At 40.3% G+C, this 20990-nt stretch overlaps 1 protein-coding gene across 1 annotated transcript; it reads left to right on the top strand.

The window, feature by feature from the left end:
• Window positions 1-1421: 1421 nt before the first annotated feature.
• rexo1 (REX1, RNA exonuclease 1 homolog) lies at window positions 1422-20318 on the top strand. The gene is made up of 16 exons (XM_033622293.2): window positions 1422-1763; window positions 3171-5032; window positions 5159-5260; window positions 8079-8289; window positions 8446-8585; window positions 8758-8895; window positions 9128-9251; window positions 9489-9614; window positions 10864-11004; window positions 11547-11660; window positions 11816-11889; window positions 12468-12578; window positions 12833-12948; window positions 13107-13245; window positions 16269-16389; window positions 18634-20318. Exons 1-16 carry the CDS (start codon window positions 1574-1576, stop codon window positions 18720-18722), a joined length of 3798 nt encoding a protein of 1265 aa, XP_033478184.1. The 5' UTR covers window positions 1422-1573; the 3' UTR covers window positions 18723-20318.
• Window positions 20319-20990: the final 672 nt, after the last annotated feature.

The following is a 20990-nucleotide window of genomic DNA, read 5'->3' as shown; positions in this document are numbered from 1 at the left end:
TTTTCACAAGAACAATACTTCAGCGGTCATACCTGAGAGGAAAAACACACATACATTAAAGTATTCATGCATTACAGTTAATAACCTTCACTTTAGGTAAGAAAAAGACTTTCCCAAACAAAAAACTGGACTTGAAACAGCAGGAGAAACACAGGTGTTACTGATAACTTTAACGATGGCTCTGATTCATGACAGGGAGGCAGCATGAATAGTACCGGTGTAAACGCCCTGTTAAAAATAAAACGCCCCTGAGGCTGAAGAAATGTGACTCTCAAGAAGAGTGGCAATTATTATGTCACTGATTACCTGCCTGGAGCACCTGAGTCATGATCGCCGTCTGGGGTCTGAATGAATCACGTGGTGTGTGTGGAGCGCACAAAAAGCCCGAGCACGTGTCAGTCAAAAGTTTGAGAGCGGAGCTGGAGGTAGGTAGGTATCATGGAGCATGTTAGGAAGCGTTTGTAGAGTTAAAACATGTATTTAAAAAAAATCTGTCAGTACATCTGGGATTTGTGAACAAAGAACATACATGATTGAAGGAAACTAAAAATGGAAAAATGGGGAATAATCTGAAGCTTCTGATAGCTGACCTTCAGTAAACACAAAAAATGTTTTAAGAGTTGCTTAGGCCTATGTGAAGTTAGTATTTAGAAATACTAGCTAATGTTCGACTATCAAAATGTAACTTGGGAATTTACACGTGCTCAGGCAAATGCGATTTCACACATTTAATATTTAATCTATTAACACTTTAGAAACTGGGCTTCTTCTCAGATGTCTTTAGCTGCACAGTTGAAGCAAAAGGTTTGTTTTTTTTTAACAGCAGACATTTTGTCTTGCCAAAGTAGTAAAAGCACAGGTAAACAGGTGACATTGCTCAGTAGATGTTACAGTGAGCCAGTATGCACAATACCAGGGTCTCCCCAAGTGGGCTGCAGCACTGGTAAAATTAAATACACCAGTTTTCCCCACTACATGTCAAAATGTTGTGTAAAAAGTCTATTTCAGCACATGGCAAGTATCATTAATTCTTCATCTTTCCAGGTAATGTGACCCGAGGACTTCAAGACCAACCCTTTACTGCGTTCCTGTGAAATAAAATGTTGACAAACTTGTTTGGTTTATTTTGCAAAGCTAGCTTAGCCTCGACACCACAGTATCACAATGAGCGCGCACAGGTGTTTATGCTAATGCTAATTAACACTAACTAAGGAGGAATTTCAGGAACACATGAATTGAAAAAATACCTACCTCACGTTAGTGGCAAATTTTAAGTTTAAAAGTATAAATATTTACTGTCTTAAGGCTAACTGTCGACAAGTTTGTGATTAACACCGAATAAAATTGAAATTAACGTCTTACATTAAACCTTAACAGTTTACTCTCTGTGACGTCAAGGAACGCGACACGTGTAAGTTCACGCGAGATTGGATCTCTCCGACCAATCCAATATGGCGCCGTAGGGACGTTGTTATTGTTCCGTTGCTTCTTCAAGCTCTTGCAGCACGACAAAAACTACGCAGAAAAACGGCCGAGTGAGTTCATGCGGGCATGAGAGGAACATCTGGGGATAATGCTGAGATCCACCGGCTTCTTCCGAGGGATTGACTGCCCGTTTTACGCGGAATACAGCGAGGGCAAAGGCAGCAGAAATGGGTGTAACAGACCGTACTGTCACTTCAGGCACAGCCAGCAGAGACGGGCTTCCTACGGAGCCCCGGCTGATGTTAAAAAGCAAAGAGACCTTCAAACCGGACAGAAAGGTGCAGTATTCTCCTATTAAACCCTTAATTTAATACTTAACCGTCTTACGTCGCGGAGTCGACAGCGAGGATGTGTGTGAACTGGACCACCGTGTCAAAATGTGTCGAAACTAATAACGGTGTAAAGTAAATTTATCTTGCCGCTAGCTGCACCGTGCAATAACCATAACTGATGCACCTTAGCAGTTATATCCTCCAATGGTGTCTGTAAACTGAATTATAGCTTGGAAGTACAAACTAAAATGTGTCAAGCCCACAAAAGGAAGTGTCTAAGGACGGATGCACATTAACGTTTTAAAAATAAATATAAACGTTATGAACATCTACTACGTTACATACAAAACGTAGCATAAACAACAGAAATATGTTGGTGGTATGTTGGTTTTAAACGAGCTTAAACTGGAGGAGTATCTGTTGCCTGAAAACCAAAAGTACAGGCAGGGTGTTTGTAATTTTAGAGTGAGCAAACCCATAACTCCTGAAGTCACTGGAAAAATATAAAGGGCTGGATAATAACCAGAGGATCTGCAACCTCTGTGATGATAATCATGTGGGAGATGAGTATCATATTTTGTTTGAATGTCAGTGAATTATATAGAAAGGTATTTGCCAAAATATCATTCAAACCACCCATCCATGTTGAAATTAATTTTGTTATTACAGAGAAACCAGAAGTTGTCCTTCCCTTGTTTAAGTAACATTTGTTGTGCTTAAGCCATGCTGTGTGCCATTGTTTTGTTATTTTATGAAATATTTGTACCTTATACTGTGTAACGTGGTCCTAAGTCAAATAAATGAAATTAAATATAATTAAAAAGTAAATGAGGTGGAGAGTAAAGTGTCATGTGTCTGCAGGCAGCAATGTTAGCAGCAAGAAAATGACGATGTAGCACCAAACCAAAGGCAAAGACAGTAATGCAGATGGTGAACAGTAAGGTAGTGTTATTGATTTGGTTTGGTCTGTTGAGTGTGTTCCCCTTGAAGAATGAGTCTCCACTTGTCCTGGGTTTTTTGTTGGTCCCTAGAGGTGTCTTTAATGTTCACAAGTTAACTTTAAATCATATTCACATCCCAAGACAGTCGTCTCCTTGAGATATAGATATGGTGGGATGTGTTTTCTCTCCTGGTGTTGATTCTGACACCTAAACTCCAGGAGTATGAGAACTGTATCACGACTGCCTCACTGCATGGACAGTTTGGACAAATAAGACTGTATAGTATTATGATCCGGGAACTGTGAGTGAGTGCCCTTATGTCATTGAATGAATACAGAACTTTATCATTCCAGCCACAAGGAAACTGTTATTATATGCTGAATAAGGTCAGTATCAGGGCAGTTAAAAGCTATTAAGTAGACTTTTATAATTTCAGTGGTAAATTTATTAAGACTGTCTTCCATCCTTGCAGAACAAGGCTATGATCCCTTTAACCCGGAAGTCGTGAGACCCCAGGAGCAGCAGAATGGAAAACCTGCCTCAGGAGACCTCAGCGGTGCTCTGGAGCTGGTCAACAAGGCCATCGAGGAGGTCCGCGGTGAGGTGGAGAGGGAAAAGAGGAAGCTCTCCCGGATCGGGGATGAACCTTACGATCCCAGCGAGAGTTCAAAGTTGTCCTCGTGTGATGCTGTTAGAAGTAAAACACCGCCTTCACACATGGCTTATGACCCCGGGAGTTATCAGATGACATCAGGAGGTTATAATCCCACCCCTGGCTGCAGCAAGTACACCTTGGATTCAGACAACAAGGGGAACAATACTAACTCCATGGAATATGTTCCCACTTCAGTGAAAAAGCCTCCATCTCGGACAAACTCGCACCAACTCCCCTCTCCTCCCCCCAGTCCAAAGTACTCAAACAGCACTTCCTCTAAGTGTAAATACACTGTGGACAATTCAAAACCATCCACAGATATGGAGTATGACCCGCTGTCCAACTATTCGGCAGGAATCGCAGTGAAAAGCAAGCGGGACCGTGGTGCACAAGCTGTTAAGGCGGTGGGGAGAAAGACACACAAACTGCCAGGATCAGACATGTCAGATGAGGAGTGTGTTGTAGCTGTGAAAAAACCACAACAGAGCGTAGACTCAAAAAAGTACACTTTCTCTGACTCTGAGGAGGAGAGCTCTGGAACAGAGTATCGACCCACCTCGCTTAGCAATCTCCAGCAGAGAAAAGGCAACAGTGGGTCACTTTGGGATGCTGTGGGGAAGGAGAGAAAAGAGAGAGCAGAAAGTGTGCCAACTGCACTGACACAGAGGAATAAAGAGGACTCGGCAGGGCACTCAGACGTTCACGAAGATATTAAACAAAAAGACAGTTTACAGAAAAAGAAGGTGGTTACTAGTCAAACCAGTCATGAGAAAAGTAGCAAATCTGAGAAAGTACATAAACTTGAAAAAGACACAAATAAAACATCTAGTGGTAAGAATAGTAGCAGCAGCAGTAAAGACAAAGGGTCAATAAAGAACTCAAACCAGGACTCTGCAAAGAAGGAGAACAAGAGTCATGGGAAGAAGGACGATAGGAAAAACACAGTTAAGATCAGGGCACCTGATAAAGTTCAGAGGGAAGTCAGAGATGAAAAGAGAAGTGATGGTAAGATCAAAGCTGGGGAAAAAGTAAAAACTGACTCAAGCAAGCGACATAAAGATACCGAAAATGGTGCGAGGGAAAGCAAGAAACCCAAGATAGTAGACAAAGGAAAGGAACACAGCAAGTATAAAGACCGCCAACACAAAAATGGTAAACTTGATAGCAGTAAAAGAGAAAAGGATGTAAAGAAAATCAGTAAAAGCAGTTCTAGTGGTGGGAGCAGTAAGAGTAACAGTAAAGGGAGTTCTGCAAACAGCAAAGATAAAGTGAAGCAGAACATCAGCTCATCTAATGGGAAAAAACTTGTTGACAAACGGCGAAGTCAGAGTTTGAGCCACGCTGATCTGTTTGGAGATGAGAGCCCAGATGAGGCTGAGCCAATCGTGGTGGATTCTGATGATGATGATGAACCTGAAGAAGTGCTGGTGAGAAAATCTGCGGACGCTTTAAAGCGAGGACGTCTGAACAAGAGGAAAGCATCAGAGCTGACTCCGTCTTCCTCTGACGACGAGGGCGACTGCAAGGCCGGTAACGACGAGGTCATCGATGTTGGAATTGACCTCTCCGGTTTCCAGGATGATCTGGACTTTGACTCTGATCCCATGGAGGAATGTTTGCGGATCTTCAATGAATCCAAGGATGTGAAGACGGAAGACAAGGGAAGACAAGCTAAACAGGTATTTCCGTCTCGCCATAGTGCTTCACTTTTGCTTTTTTTTTTTAATTCAACACAGTTTATTTAGTTGTATTTTGCAAGTGCCAGTTGGTGGGATTAATAAACATGCTCTGTTGTGTCCTCTCAGCCCCGTAAGGATTCAGAGGAGGAGAAAGGCACAGAGAGCACTTTAACCACTCTCTTTCCCGGTCAGAAGAAGAGAGTTTCCCATTTTGTTGCCAAAGGAAGTGTAAGTTTGACACCCTCTCCTCCACCTCATTTCTTTCTCCATCCTCCACTGCTGTCATGAGGCCAGGTGAAGTCAGTCAGTTAGGAGTGGACATAAGTACAGTACAGGCCAAAAGTTTGGACACACCTTCTCATTCAATGCGTTTTCTTTATTTTCATGACTATTTACATTGTAGATTCTCACTGAAGGCATCAAAACTATGAATGAACACATGTGGAGTTATGTACTTAACAAAAAAAGGTGAAATAACTGAAAACATGTTTTATATTCTAGTTTCTTCAAAATAGCCACCCTTTGCTCTGATTACTGCTTTGCACACTCTTGGCATTCTCTCCATGAGCTTCAAGAGGTAGTCACCTGAAATGGTTTCCACTTCACAGGTGTGCCTTATCAGGGTTAATTAGTGGAATTTCTTGCTTTATCAATGGGGTTGGGACCATCAGTTGTGTTGTGCAGAAGTCAGGTTAATACACAGCCAACAGCCCTATTGGACAACTGTTAAAATTCATATTATGGCAAGAACCAATCAGCTAACTAAAGAAAAACGAGTGGCCATCATTACTTTAAGAAATGAAGGTCAGTCAGTCCGGAAAACTGCAAAAACTTTAAATGTGTCCCCAAGTGGAGTCGCAAAAACCATCAAGCGCTACAACGAAACTGGCACACATGAGGACTGACCCAGGAAAGGAAGACCAAGAGTCACCTCTGCTTCTGAGGATAAGTTCATCCGAGTCACCAGCCTCAGAAATCGCAAGTTAACAGCAGCTCAGATCAGAGACCAGATGAACGCCACACAGAGTTCTAGCAGCAGACCCATCTCTAGAACAACTGTTAAGAGGAGACTGCGCCAATCAGGCCTTCATGGTCAAATAGCTGCTGGGAAACCACTGCTAAGGAGAGGCAACAAGCAGAAGAGATTTGTTTGGGCCAAGAAACACAAGGAATGGACATTAGACCAGTGGAAATCTGTGCTTTGGTCTGATGAGTCCAAATTTGAGATCTTTGGTTCCAACCGCCGTGTCTTTGTGAGACGCAGAAAAGGTGAACGGATGGATTCCACATGCCTGGTTCCCACTGTGAAGCATGGAGGAGGAGGTGTGATGGTGTGGGGGTGTTTTGCTGGTGACACTGTTGGGGATTTATTCAAAATTGAAGGCACACTGAACCAGCATGGCTACCACAGCATCCTGCAGCGACATGCCATCCCATCCGGTTTGCGTTTAGTTGGACGATCATTTATTTTTCAACAGGACAATGACCCCAAACACACCTCCAGGCTGTGTAAGGGCTATTTGACCAAGAAGGAGAGTGATGGAGTGCTGCGGCAGATGACCTGGCCTCCACAGTCACCGGACCTGAACCCAATCCAGATGGTTTGGGGTGAGCTGGACCGCAGAGTGAAGGCAAAGGGGCCAACAAGTGCTAAACACCTCTGGGAACTCCTTCAAGACTGTTGGAAAACCATTTCAGGTGACTACCTCTTGAAGCTCATGGAGAGAATGCCAAGAGTGTGCAAAGCAGTAATCAGAGCAAAGGGTGGCTATTTTGAAGAAACTAGAATATAAAACATGTTTTCAGTTATTTCACCTTTTTTTGTTAAGTACATAACTCCACATGTGTTCATTCATAGTTTTGATGCCTTCAGTGAGAATCTACAATGTAAATAGTCATGAAAATAAAGAAAACGCATTGAATGAGAAGGTGTGTCCAAACTTTTGGCCTGTACTGTATGTCTTAGAAAATGTTCTCACAGGATAGGGAAAGTCAGAACATCATTTTATACAGTTTATAAAATTACATAATCATTTTAAAGGAGCACAAATATAAATACAGGAGGAATGTGCAAGATTAGCAGCCAGTTGTAAAGTAACAATATTCAATCGTGCATCAAGTTGATATTATAACATGAAGATTCCTCAACAAGTTGAAGTCGAAATTACACTATTGTTCCTGACCCTGTTTGTCTCTGTGGAAACTCACTTCCTGTTTGTGAAAAGCCTGCACATGTGGAGCCAGAGGTAGGGAGAGCAGTGAGGGAAAACTGTGGTTTCTACAACACTACAGAACCTGCTGTGGCCTTATTTAAGTTCATTATTAGTAGTGCTGGTGGCACTTCAGGAAGCCTGCATAAAAACATTACTGCAAATGAGGAAGTAAACACTGAAAGAACAATATGAAAATATTGGCACAGCGGGGGTGGTGTTGGGGATTTCCACCTGTACAGGCTGTATTATTTAAAGAGACAGTCTGATTTAACAGTAAGCAACTGACTGTTTCCAAAACAAACAGCTGAGATATCTCATCTCATCTCATATATCATCGCCTGTCTTGACTAAGCTGTCTGAGGCAAATTATTTAAAGGTCCAGTTTGTTTTATTATTAAAAAAAAAGTTAACTTACAGATTGAAATGTGTGTCATAATTGATTGATCATAAACTGTTTTTTACTCATAATTATTACAAATATGGACCTGCTTTACTGCTGTTAATATATATAAGCAAATAAGTTCATAAGATGTGGTGTAGAAATACAGAATCGATATAAACCATAAATACACCATAAATGTTTAACACATAAAATGTGCAACTTTGTACCACTGTATATTTGTATTAGCTGAGTTACAGTTGTGCATTCATATTGTCATTGCCAGAGTCAGATATTTCACAGCGAGGAACATGCTTATACTGTATGTAACGTTACGTTATGTTACGTCACGTCACGTCACGTCACGTCACGTTATGTTACCATGCAGTTTGGGACTCAACAGGCAAATTCAGGTGCTTCCACCAAAACCACCAATGTGCTTCTTTTTTATCAGACTGAAGCACCTTCTCCGACTGTGGTGCGGCCTTACAAAAGACTCTCTGCCCAGGAGGTCTGCTACCAGCGTATGCAGTTGGCACAGCAGCAAGCTGCTCAGCTCTCTGCTTCAGTCAGAGCTGCCTCACAGAGCTCCAGCCCCGGTTTTTCTGGAGAGAAGAAGAGAATAGCGCACCGTCCCAACCCACAGACAACATCCTCCAAAATAAGTACGACCGTGTCCACTACTTTATATCATAACAGGATTTGGCTTTTGTTTTTATTTTTACACAAGTGCACCACTGCTTGCCTCTGATCATTTCTTCATGGAATTATTCTTACTATTTAAGTAGAAAGTCACATGTGTGTCTAACCATGTCCTGCAGATGTTAAACCAGATGCCAGTCAAGCGTTACATACCAGCCAGACCCATCAGACTATCAAAGCCCAAACCACAGCTGGCATCTTGACCAAAACCATGTCCACTGTCACGCAGAAGAGAGTGGCACACACACCAACCATGAAGGTATCCGCAGGCCACAGAATTCAGTGCTGCTGGTTTTTTTTCTGAATATTTGTTGCATAACCTTGAGAGTTCACTGGCAGAGTCAGCCTGCTTTTTCCTCCGAAGAGAAATATTTGTTTGATCTGTTTGACTTGTCTTATTGTCAATGTTCTCTCTGTTTTGGCTTTTTCAGAGCAGTTCAATGAAGCGCCCTGTCATCCCCATTGAGTTTGGGGCCAAAGTTCCCAACAACATCCGCCAGCGCTACCTCAACGCTTTCGTAGACGAATGTCTTAAATTTTGCCCATCACAGGATGTCGCCTTCCAGATGGTACGAATAACAGTTAGCACCAATTGCACACAGAGTTTGATGTTTATCAGACGTGTCTTCATACCTTGCCTAGCCTATAAACCATGTATCATTTTTAAAATGTCTCAGTGAAGATGGTTCTTTATGTAGAGGAAGCTGCAGGCTCTTAATCACACCCTGTCTTGAAGGGTGAGGAGATTCACTTAGAGCTTCAGTTGTGGTTTTGACAGTGACAGAGGTTTTACTGTTTCAGGCCCTTGACGAGGAGAAGCAAGTGTATGATCGCAGCAGCAGTAAGAACATTTACCTCAATGTAGCTGTCAACACTCTGAAGAAGCTCCGCGGCAAGAGCAGCTCCTGTCCATCGCCTGTCACCAGTAAGCCACCTCAGCTCCTGTGCAGTCTAACACACAGTATTTACTCTCAGTCACCACCATCTACATGATGGTTTTGTCATTGTGATGACTATGATACACTGCACAAAGACAAATCACTTTATGTCCTCACGTGTGCATATATGAGCATGAAAAAAATGTTTCAAGCATTTGAACAGAAGTACTGTGTCTGGTGGTTTCAGTGGTAACGTCTATGTGTTTGTGTGTGTTTCTCTGCAGGGGAGCCAGGCTCAGTTGCCAATAGGAAGGCCCAGTCCCATGAGGAGGTTCTGGGAGGTCGTCTTGCTGCTACAACCAGCTTTACTATCAACAGGACGGGCAAACAGCAAGAGGAGAAACTCACCGGCAAGTTAGAATTTTCTTTCCTCTTCTTTACTTGCCAAAATGACAAGAATAATGCTTTGAGTGTTTTCAGTTCTGTTTCTCTGGAACTGTTATGACCATATTTATTTCACGTCTTTCCCATTTTTGTGATCTTCCCCTGATCACGTCCCTGACGACATAAAATGCTGATTATACCTTAAAAAAATTAATAAATAAATTAAAAAATAAAATTAAAGTGACGAGAAGAAAATAGAAAGAGAAAAATTAGAAGAAACTAAAAGAATCTTTGTTGTCTGGTGTGTAGGGTTTACAGTAACTGTGAAACTGTTCAGATAACCATGTGACAACCTTCAGGTCCTGTTTAAACTTCCTGCTCCATGACCTGATGTCAGAGGGAATATGTTTACAAGACTGTAGTAGAGCTGGAAGAGATGTTGATCAGTGAGATCATCAGACGGTTAAATCTTTCAAGTCATTTATCAAGTAAAACACCAAACACATGATGGTTACAGCAGCTTTTTTCAGAGACAATTCACATTTTAATATTATTAATTGAAAACTAGGCTTAAGATAATACGTCGATGGGTGAACTGAAAATTAACTAGCAACTTTTTAATGTAATTTTTGGAGCAGAAATGCTTCCTCAGTGTGATTACAATGAACTAACCATGTGGTAATTAACTGCTGGTAAGACAGAAATGGTTATTTAAAGACGTCACATTGGCCTCTAGGATATTTTGGTTGACATTTCACATTTTTTTGCCATTTTAAAGACATAAAAAAAGATTAATCAATAATGGAATTAATACTTGGATCAAACAGTATGAGTAACTTAAGTGTCAATATTTTGACAACTTGTAGAATCAATCAATTGATTAATCAGCAAAGATTTTACAGATCAAATGAATTAATAAAGTAATCATGAGTCACAGGGCTAGACTATTGAATCTTAAACTAAATTAATTTTGTCAGTGTTTTAAAGGAGTGTACTTTTAGAGGAGGAGCAGCAGGGTGATTTTATAGTTTTAGAAACCTGCCCGTAATTCTAAAGCCAAAAGTTCCATGCCCACAGCATTTATCAGGTGGTGTTGAAAGTTTCTGGCAACATTTCAAGTATCTCTTTCTACGTGCACAGGTACTTCTGTTTCACAAATGCCAGCAGCACCATTTCCATCCTCTATTTGCATTACTTCACATTTCCAGCATAGGTTTAAACACATTACTGAACAAAGTCAACATTAGTTTTTCTTGCTGCCGTGTCCTGCTGTAGGAGCCACATTGTACAGGAAGCTGAAGGCATACCTGATGACAGAGGAGCAGCTCCAGGAACACGGATACCCAAGAGTGAACCCCGAGGCTCCTGGCAAAGCCATGTTGTTCAACCTCCCAGAGAAAAAGGCCGTTACAGACCGTGAGTAACTGCACGACCCCACACCCAGCTCCTCTGCTCTATCAGATTAGCTTATAGTAAAAAAAGAGTCACCTGGAAGGCACTGACCAGGATTTACCTACGTTTCTGTGAATCAAAGGAAATTACAGTTCCTGATATCCTCTTGGAAACTGATGCGGCACAGAAGTCTTATAGTTTGTTTTCCAACACTTCTACAGTGGCTAGTAGCATTTTCACCATCTCTCCTCAATGTTTACTGATGTTTACATGTGAAAATAACCTTGACCTGGCTAGCTAGCAGAAGTAGGCAGGAGGAGAGTTTACAGACTGGTGAACTGATTTCCTCATCCTATGAGTGACTCACAGCCACAGGTCACCACTGTCCAAAGCCAGCCACAAATAGCAGAACCAACGCTTACAAAATAGACAGAAGAGCATAAATGTAGCATGAATTTTGCAGAGCTGACAGAGAGCTGACTGGAAATGCCCGCACCCACATCATATTACTGTATGTGATCCAGTCATTATTTGACCCTTAGCTTACACTCTGACGTGTTTTCCAGCTTTCACCAAGATATGCTGTCGATGTGGAACAGAGTATAAAGTCAATGTCAACGGCAGCTGTATACGGAAGGAGGAATGTAGCTTCCACTGGGGACGATTGCGCAGATATAAATGTAAGTTTGTTTACATTTCTTCAGTTTAAATCGATAAACAAAGATCAATATTATTAATGCAGATTTTGGTCTTTTGTATTTGTAATACATACAGCCCAGTCCAACTGTCTCTCCCCCTTTTATTTACCTGTGTCTGACTCATTCTCCTTTGTCAGTGGCTGGAGGCTGGGAAACCAACTACAGCTGCTGTGCTGCAGCTGTCGGCACTCCTGGATGCCAAGTTTCTAAGGTATTATCTTTTTCAAGACAACATTTACTAGTTCACCTTCTCTGCATGTTCAGAGGTTAGACATATGAGCTGTCATGGCTTAGTGAATTAATATAATGGGTTATTTTAAAAGACAAACTACTTTCAAACATGAAATTGCTTAATGCAATATAAGACAAACTGATAGAGAAACTGAGAGAGACACTAAAAATCAAAGAGATTTTAATTCATAGTTGTAGCTTGTAGTTGTGTAGAGAAAGTATCTCTTACATATCTGTCAGTCAGATTAAAAAAAAAACTTAAATATTTTCTCATAAATTTTAGTTACTGGTGCTGTTATTGTGTGATAATAGACAGATAATCATTAGTCCACTGCATTTTCTTTGAGGCCTTTCCTCTTTTAGGATATATATTTTTCTTTGTGATAGGCCTTCAGCATATGGCACAATGTCAGAAATCAGTTTTTTGTGTAATTCTAAATCCTTAGCTGTCTTTTACTGATGACAACCGGCCATATTCCTGATTCTGTCAGGATAACTAATTTTAAAAAACGTATATATAAAACATCACCAGACTTAAAACATGTCATATTTCCACAGCAACATGTTCAGGATGGGCGTAAAGAGACATTCGATGGCTATGTGTCAACATTCAGTAAAGCTTTACCACCAGACGGCAATGGAGGGGTGTTTGCTTTGGACTGTGAGATGGTGAGTCTGATAGGGATTTTTAATGCACTGAAGAACTTTTATCTAAGAGCACCATTGGCCTTAAACTACCATCTTGTATGTGTGTGTTTTATTTAAAAAGGCTAACTTAATAATTAAAAGTTTCATTCTTTTGTTACAGAAAGAGTAAAATGAATGATTTGTCACTTTTACTGTGCTGTATGTCCTGATTCCAAACTTTTATCATATTTTGTACTCATAGTCACATGTGCTTTTTTTCATCTCCTCTGAAACAGTGTTACACAAAGCAGGGCCTGGAGCTGACAAGGGTGACAGTCATCGACTCGGAGCTGAAGGTCATCTACGATACATTTGTCAAACCTGAAAGCAAAGTGGTTGATTACAACACGAGGTGAGCTTGTCTCCTGCAACTCAACACTGCACAAGTCCTGTCTGCCACAGAATTTAACTGCTAATGACTGTAATAGTCAGTTGTACCCTGTCTTAAATGTGTCTTTAAAAAAGTCACAGTGTTTTAAACAGTATTCATGTTTTGTATGTGATTGACAGATTTTCGGGTGTGACAGAGGAGGACTTGGAGAGCACCACCATCACTCTGAGAGATGTTCAGGCCGTGCTGCTCAGTATGTTCAGTGCTGAATCCATCCTCATAGGACACAGTCTGGAGAGCGACCTGCTCGCTCTGAAGGTACGTGGCTCTTTTAATTAATCTGCAAGACTTTATTTTAATAATTCATTCAGTGGAAGCGTTCCCCACTAGATATGTCATAAAAATATCAATATATCGATTCATATCAATTCTGAATATTCCAAATGGTTTCAATACTTAGTTGCAGCAGTACTGAGGGGGTTCATCTTTCATTCATCCACACTGATCCTCTTCTGCCAGTGCACTACCAGAAAAAAATATCATCCGAATGAGGTTATGTCTTGTCATGTGACTACAGGCTACATTATAGAAGGGTGTCTGTGATTGGCACATCTGGGTCATGCCGCACTGTGCGTTATCATGTTCTGTGTGTTTCCATTTATATACCTACAACATATTTAGTTCTACTTTTGCGTCCTGAGGCTGCATGAGAGCAGCGGGGATAAGGAGTTAGCCTCTGGTCTGTTTATTCCTCGTCCCAGTGATTGGCATATCTCGGCAATATTAGTATATGTAGGATGTGTTTGCATTCACATCCCCCACACCGGCAGAGCAATGCTGGCACACAGTCCGTTCTTATGCATAACTCTCTCCAGTGCTGTTGTAGCTGACAAATATTGATCCCTATCTGATGATTAATCAGACTTTGATCCTCTGCCTGACCCTCCCTGTGTCCAGAGCTAGAGCTGTTGGTTTATTTAAAACGGTCTAGGCTATTTAATTGTTCTATATCATCAGTTGTTCTATATTAATATAACCAGGGGATTTTAATACAAAGTGATGACCAGTATATGTGAATGCATGACTGGGTCAGACCTGTGCACCACTGGATTTAAAATAAACTGTAATAAACTGGAGCTTCTTTGCTTTGGTACCTGCTGTGAAATAACGTTAGTCTCATCCATTTATAAAACATAGTCGCACTTCTGAGGTCATTTTGGTGAAAGAAATGCAAAAGTAGGGTAATAAGGTAACTACTTATCACTTCACATTAGGGCTGCCACGATTAGTCGACTAATCGATGACTAAGCGACTATTAAAATAATCGGTGACTATTTTAGTAGTTGACTAATCGTTTGAGTCATTTTTCATAGAAAATTACTATAAAAGTACCCCAAAATACTCTTACTGCAGCTTCTTACGTTCAGATATTGGCAGCTTTACACACTCTCCCGTGACAGTGAACTAAAACCCTTTGGCGTGAGTATGAAACAAGACATTAGATGACGTAATTTTGGGGTTTGGGCGAGACAGACCGACATTTTTCAACATTTTAACACATTTTTCGATGAAATGATTAGTCGACTAATCGAAGAAATAATCGACAGATTAGTCAACAATGAAAATAATCGTTAGTGGCGGCCCTACTTCACATAGAGGAATATTGTTAAGTAACTCATTATTTTCAAATGAAAGTAATAAGTAATATGAAATGCATTACATTTTGAGAGTAACTTGCCCAATACCGGTACCAGCTGCACAGTCATTCTTCTGTTCTCTGCTGCTAACCAAGAAAACAAAAAACATCATTGTCATGTTACAGCCCTGTTACATTTATCTTTCAATAAAACTTTAAACTTTTATGCCCTCAATTTTGTTTTCTTTAGTGGTATAAAAAATATATCAATATCAATATTTTTTAGGTATTGTATCAAAGTTAGAAATCCAGGTATCATGACAACACTATGACTCACAATGTTCCTTTCCTCTGCCTGTTACTGCTTTGACGTGCAAAGAAGCATTCCCCTTTCACTCTGTCTGCCACACCTTTATTTTCTCTTCATTTCACAAAAAAATTATTATTGTTAAAACGGATTACTTAAAAGCATGATTCACACTTAAGCATGTAAAAGGCAAGGTTTTTATTGTACAAATATATGTTAGATTAGATTTGATTTTATTGTCATTGCACAGAGTACAAGCACTGAGAAAATGAAATGCAGTTTAGCATCTAAACAGACATGCAAAAAGCAGTAAAGTGCAGAGTGATGTACATTCAGTATGTGTGGTGGTAATATAGAGAATATCCAGTGAGGGGTAGATATGAATAAACTAACATATATTTACAGTATGAACAGTATATGCACATGTGCAGCATCTGCAGTAGGCAAAATATATAGTGCAGGTATAGGTACAAGTAATGGCAATAGTAGTACAATACACATAATACACTTGCTGGAGGTATGATATGTATACAACGTATACACTGTAGGTCAGACACCGCAAGGACAGTAGTATAAATATGTGAGAGGCGGCGCCCTCTAATTGTGGCCCTATGCTGCATGTCATCCTCATTCTCTCCTCCCCCCTTTCCTGACACTCTCCAGCTGTTCTGTAATAAAGGCAAAAGCCCTAAAAAACAATGTGAGTTTGTGAGAGCATATATAGTACATATATGTATATAAAAGCCCTGTCACAGAGGAGAGTTAACATTTGCTGTTAGCCCCAAGAACATATCTTAGAGGAAATATCTATTCAAAATACAATATCACAACAAATATTACAGTCTTACCTAGTGTATAAATATGATTGTGCTGCATGGAGTTAACTGACAATAACGTTTCATTTAAAAGAAAAAGTTTTAAAAGTTGCCTTTCGCTGCATCTTGTGGTGCCAATTGTGGTTTCCAAAAAGTCAGTAACTAAACTAAAAACAAAACGTCAGATAAAAAACACACTGTTCTGTACAACTGTGCAAAAAGTAGAAAATACATAAGCTTTACTTAATTCATTATTAAATCAGCTCTGTGGAGTCACTGCTGTACCAAACAATCATTCAGTAAGTCTTGAGGACAAATTTTAATGACTAAAAACTGAAACTGATGAATATGAGGAAGTCTCACAGGTGTATTTCTCTTGGAGAGCCCCTATTTTATTCCCCAAAGTCAAGCAGAGCAGCGCAGTAACTGATATTAATTACAATCAGGAGCTAACTCTCCATTCTCACTTTAAAGGGAGGATCTGTTTCCAGTTTGTACTGTTGTGTCTTGGCTAAGCTAAAAGAAACCCCCTCTTTATGTAACATTCTCTCTGTCCCTTTCTTTCTGTCTCTCTTCCCTTCAGCTAATCCATAGTTCAGTTGTAGACACGGCCATCGTGTTCCCTCACCGCCTTGGCCTACCCTACAAACGTGCCTTGAGGAACCTGATGGCTGACCACCTCAAACGCATCATCCAGGACAACGGTAGGAAAATCACACAGAAATTGGCAGCAGCTGTTCTGCTGCTTTTTTAAGCCCTTAAACGCTGGCATATTAGTTTGTTCACTACAAACATATAATAAGGGTTATTTCATAATATTTAAGTGATTTACATAATTTTGTTCTGATTCGTGAAGCTCAGAGGCATAGACTTAAATGTGTGTGGACATAATTTTATAAATTATAAATTTGTAGGATTTAAATAAGTAAACTGTGAAACCTACGCCAAGGGAGAAACCATTTGAGTCCATATACTGTGTAGAAATATTTTTGTGTTTTGTGGATAAACACTATAAAGCATTTCATCTCCATTATACAATCATACATAATCCCCTGTCACATAAACACGGCCTGAGCTACACAAACAGACCCTGGAGCGGCATAATCACATAATCTCTATTTGTAACCGACTCGTGTCAAGTTCCATGCAAACAACTAAATATGAAAAGATTGATCAGTCAGCATCCGTAAATCTTCATTTACGGATGCTGACTGATCCGTAAATCTTCATTTGCCGAGCACATTTCATTGAAGCATAGCATAACATGAATATTGTTTTAAAACGATTACAGTCAAATTAACGTCTGCCATTTGTATAGTCTAATGTTTTAATGGGCTTCATGGGGCCACAGATGCTGCAGTTCCCTTGTCAAGGCTGAGCTTTATTAATAAGTTAGGAAAAAATTGAAGAAACCATTGGACAGGAAATTCAAAAACAGACACTGAACCTCCTCATTTGGATGACTGGGGGTATAACAGGAGCTGCGGGTGGGAAAATAGCATGGAAAGGCATAACAGTTCATGAAAATACAAAATGCAGCACTGGTTCTAACAACAGGATTCTCACAGGTCAACAGTCCTGTTTAAAGATGCCCAATAAAATAATTCCGAGATATTGGTCCAGTTAGGTGAGCTGCTATAGATTCAAACTCGTATGTATGTGTGGTGCATCTCATCATATCTGGAGGAAGCCTGTATCTTTTGAATTTCTTCTATCTGCTGGCAACATTTTTGCAGTGCAGTGCAGTGACTGCAGTGCTTCTTCATCACCAGCAGATGTCACTCATGGGTGTGCAGAGTGTTAAAACCCATTTTAGTACAGTTTGCTGAAATGCCCCAAAGCTCTAGAGAGTCTTGTTTCTCCGTCACTACTCATAATGAAATATTACGGTCTGTTTAGGACTAATAAAAACACTCTCAGAGTCAAAGAAGCAGCAGCAGTTTGGGAAACTAAGCAATGTTGCTGTTCCTTTCTCATGTCTTCCTCTCCATAAAATCCAACCTTAACAGTGCCATAAGTTTGCTATATCCTGTAAGTCAGTTGATCAGTCCACCACTTTGGTCCAGACTGAAATATCTCAACAACTGCTGGATTGGTCGCCAGCAAAACCGTATCAGAACATCCAACAAACAACAAAACAACAAACTCTCGCACAACCCGTGCAGTACAGTCCAAGTCTTGTTTGTCCCATCATATGAGTAGAACTTCCTAAACACTCCTTTTTTTTTTTTTTTTTTTGCTAAAACACTGCCACATAAAACACTTCTGCACATGAGTAGGGTATCTGAGAAAGTACATTCCATTTTAAAGAGTTCAGCGCACGCACTACTTGTTCGTGTGTGACACTGTTTATGTAGAAGGTTAGTATTTATCTGTATTAATATAGCAGAAACTGTCATGATACTGTAGCAATTTACGGCTTATTTATACTCGCTTTACAAATAAAAATAGATAAGTCCGTTTCAAATGTTTTAAGTGTGTCCTTTATGATGGCACAGATACAGTCAATAGAGGGCACTAGAGGGCATAGTCAAAAGTTTCACACAACAGCAAACAAGGCAACAGTGGAGGAGGTCATAATAATGTACCTTTTAACAGAGGCGGTGTTGTAGATGGTGGTGGTCTGTGAGGCCATTACATACATTGCGATGTATGGATGGAGAATTCATTTCACTATTTTACCAATTCGTTCCATTCCACCATTTTTAAAATGTATCTCTTGTCTCCTACGGTGGTATCTTGCTTGAACTACGCCACACTCCTTCCACGATCTCCATTGGTACTTCTCTGTTTTGTCCGTATCCATAAGCTAACAAATGAGCACAGAGTACAGACAGAAGGCCCCATCCATGTCCTTATATGTATCTAACATTGAGCACTAAGGAATCCTCACATGTTCAGCGCTGCAATATTCAGGTACAAGTTAATAATCGTATTTCTGTTTCCAGTGGAGGGCCACGACTCGAGCGAGGACGCATCTGCCTGCATGGAGCTGATGTTCTGGAAAATCAAGGAGGATGCAAAAGTCAAAAGATGACCTCTGACCCCTCTGCTCTACTTTCCTTCAGTTCAACTTCTGCCTTCAAGGTGGTGTTAGGGAGACAGAGAAGCTCAGGAGGCCTGCACCTGCTCTCAGAGAGCTAAGGTCAGAGTGACGGAGGTTTGTTGCTGCTGCTGCCCAGTGTACTGATTAGGAGAACTGCCAGTCCCTTCAAAGCAATAGGAGCCCAGTGTTTTCATTTGCTTATTGGTATTTCAGTTCTAAATAAAATTAACAATAATGTTAGTTAAAATATATTTCTGTTTATTTTGAGGCGTGTCTCTTTTAAGGCCTCAAACCGTTTATGAAAAAAAAAAAACTTTCTACAAAAGAACAACTTAAAATGCCGGAGCATTGTCCGCTGAACGATGATGATTAATATGATATTCATGTCAGGCTGAGTCTTCAGCCTAAATTGCACTATAGAAACGCTCTTGTTGTATAGGGCCCAAGTCTGAGTACCTCATCTGTGTTATAAAAGCATTCACTTCTAATGAATAACACGTTGCCTGTTCTTAGTTACACTTAAGTGCATTGATGTCTTAGTCTGTCGAACATTGCTATGTAAATGCACTTGTGTTTTCACATCGCACCTCCTGTTTATGGAGTTTATTTTGTTGGTTGGCTCTCAAACCTGATTAATCCTATAATACTTGATAATATAAAAGACCCTCAGCAGACATGTAAAGTCTCTGCTTACTACCTATCTGCTATAGTCGATGGACTATATCACTGTATGTTATAGCTCAGACAGAATAGTGATACTATATCCACCAGTGTCTCTATGTCATGTGCACTGCATGAAAAGCACCACAGGAATCATTGTGACTGCAGGTATGAGACGTTATTCCTTCATAACGACAAAATTAGGTTCAGTATTGTAGGATTATAGTCTGGTAAGACCATCCTGATGACATGAGCTCAACTCTATCAGTCTGGACTGTGGGCCAAACACTTTCAAGGAATTAAAATCCAACTGGGTCCAATCAGGGATATGCACCATATTGATAAAGTAAGTGTGTTGTAGTAGATGACGTAACATACAGGCTGCAGTTAGCAGAACAGTAATGGCTCCCGAAGCAACAAGCACTATCTCTAATGTTAGTGGAGTAAACACAGCAACAAGTGAAGTTATTACAGAAATAGAGTCAAAACAGAGGAAAAGACATTTTCACTGTGTGTTCGACTGGATTAGGGAAAAGCTTGATTTATCAACTGGCTACGTTGGTGATGAAGAAGATGTTCCCCGGTGATTTGTTACACTGATTGGTTGAAAGAACTTGTCTGTCAAGGCGAGAACTCCCGCCCACCGACAGTGTTTGGGGCGACACAGATTCCAGTCTGATACAGAGAGCGAAACAGAATGCTGAGCTCACATCATCAGGACGGTCTTACCAGGCTAGTTGCATTAGGCCGGGGTTATTAATCACAGACATTTATCATTTAGTGAGTGCCAGCTAACCTGTGCTGTTTTATGTTCAAAATGACTGAAAAGATACTCGAGTGCTGTAAATATACTACGTTTCCTTTTGTATTTGTTCATTTTTTTGGTTGTTTATCTTTTTCTATTAAAAGGTATTAGTTAAAATAAAATGTTGCTCTGTCTTTATGTCCCAACAGTAAGCAGATTTACTCACGTACTCCTCAAGTGAGACATATTTGTACTCTGTTTTAGCACTGCCATGTTATGATGATACTGTACACTTCTACTCACTTCTACTACATATGAGAAGCAAATATTATACTTTTTACTGCACTACATTTATCTGACAGCTGTAGACCAAATCATGTTTGATTACAATAACTTCTGGGGTAGAAAACCCCCATGTCACATACATAAAATCAAAGGGCGCTGAGAGTAAATGGTGCCTCAAGTGGTTATTTTTAGCCACCTGAAAAAAGGCCCACCTATAAACACAGCATCAGTTTGAGTGTACGCTATATACGGTATATGGACACAAGTATTTGGACGCCTGACCATTACACCAACAGGGACATTGTATTCAAATACATATACTTTAATATGGAGCTCGCCCCCCTTTTGCAGCTAAAACAGCTTCCAATCTCCTTGGACGTTTCTATGGGAATTTGTGCCCGTTCATTCTGTAGAACGACCCCACTCTGTCTGAGTTGCTGTTGTTCCTAAAGCTTCCACTTTCTAATAATATCACTTACACTTGACCTTGGAATATCCAGCGGGGATGACATTTCACAAATGGTCTTATTATAGAGGTGGCATCACAGTACACGCTTGAGGTCACTGAG

This window comes from Epinephelus lanceolatus, chromosome 6 (genome assembly GCF_041903045.1).
Source record: "Epinephelus lanceolatus isolate andai-2023 chromosome 6, ASM4190304v1, whole genome shotgun sequence".
Lineage (NCBI taxonomy): Eukaryota > Metazoa > Chordata > Actinopteri > Perciformes > Serranidae > Epinephelus > Epinephelus lanceolatus.
This window is presented reverse-complemented; position numbering and strand designations above follow the sequence as displayed.

Bases quoted from the DNA above. Each gene is read 5' to 3' on its own strand.
- rexo1 (XM_033622293.2), top strand. From the start codon at position 1,574: ATGCTGAGATCCACCGGCTTCTTCCGAGGGATTGACTGCCCGTTTTAC. The intron at 13,246-16,268 runs GTACGTGGCTCT...TCTTCCCTTCAG, and splicing joins GCGACCTGCTCGCTCTGAAG to CTAATCCATAGTTCAGTTGT. The intron at 16,390-18,633 runs GTAGGAAAATCA...TTCTGTTTCCAG, and splicing joins ACGCATCATCCAGGACAACG to TGGAGGGCCACGACTCGAGC.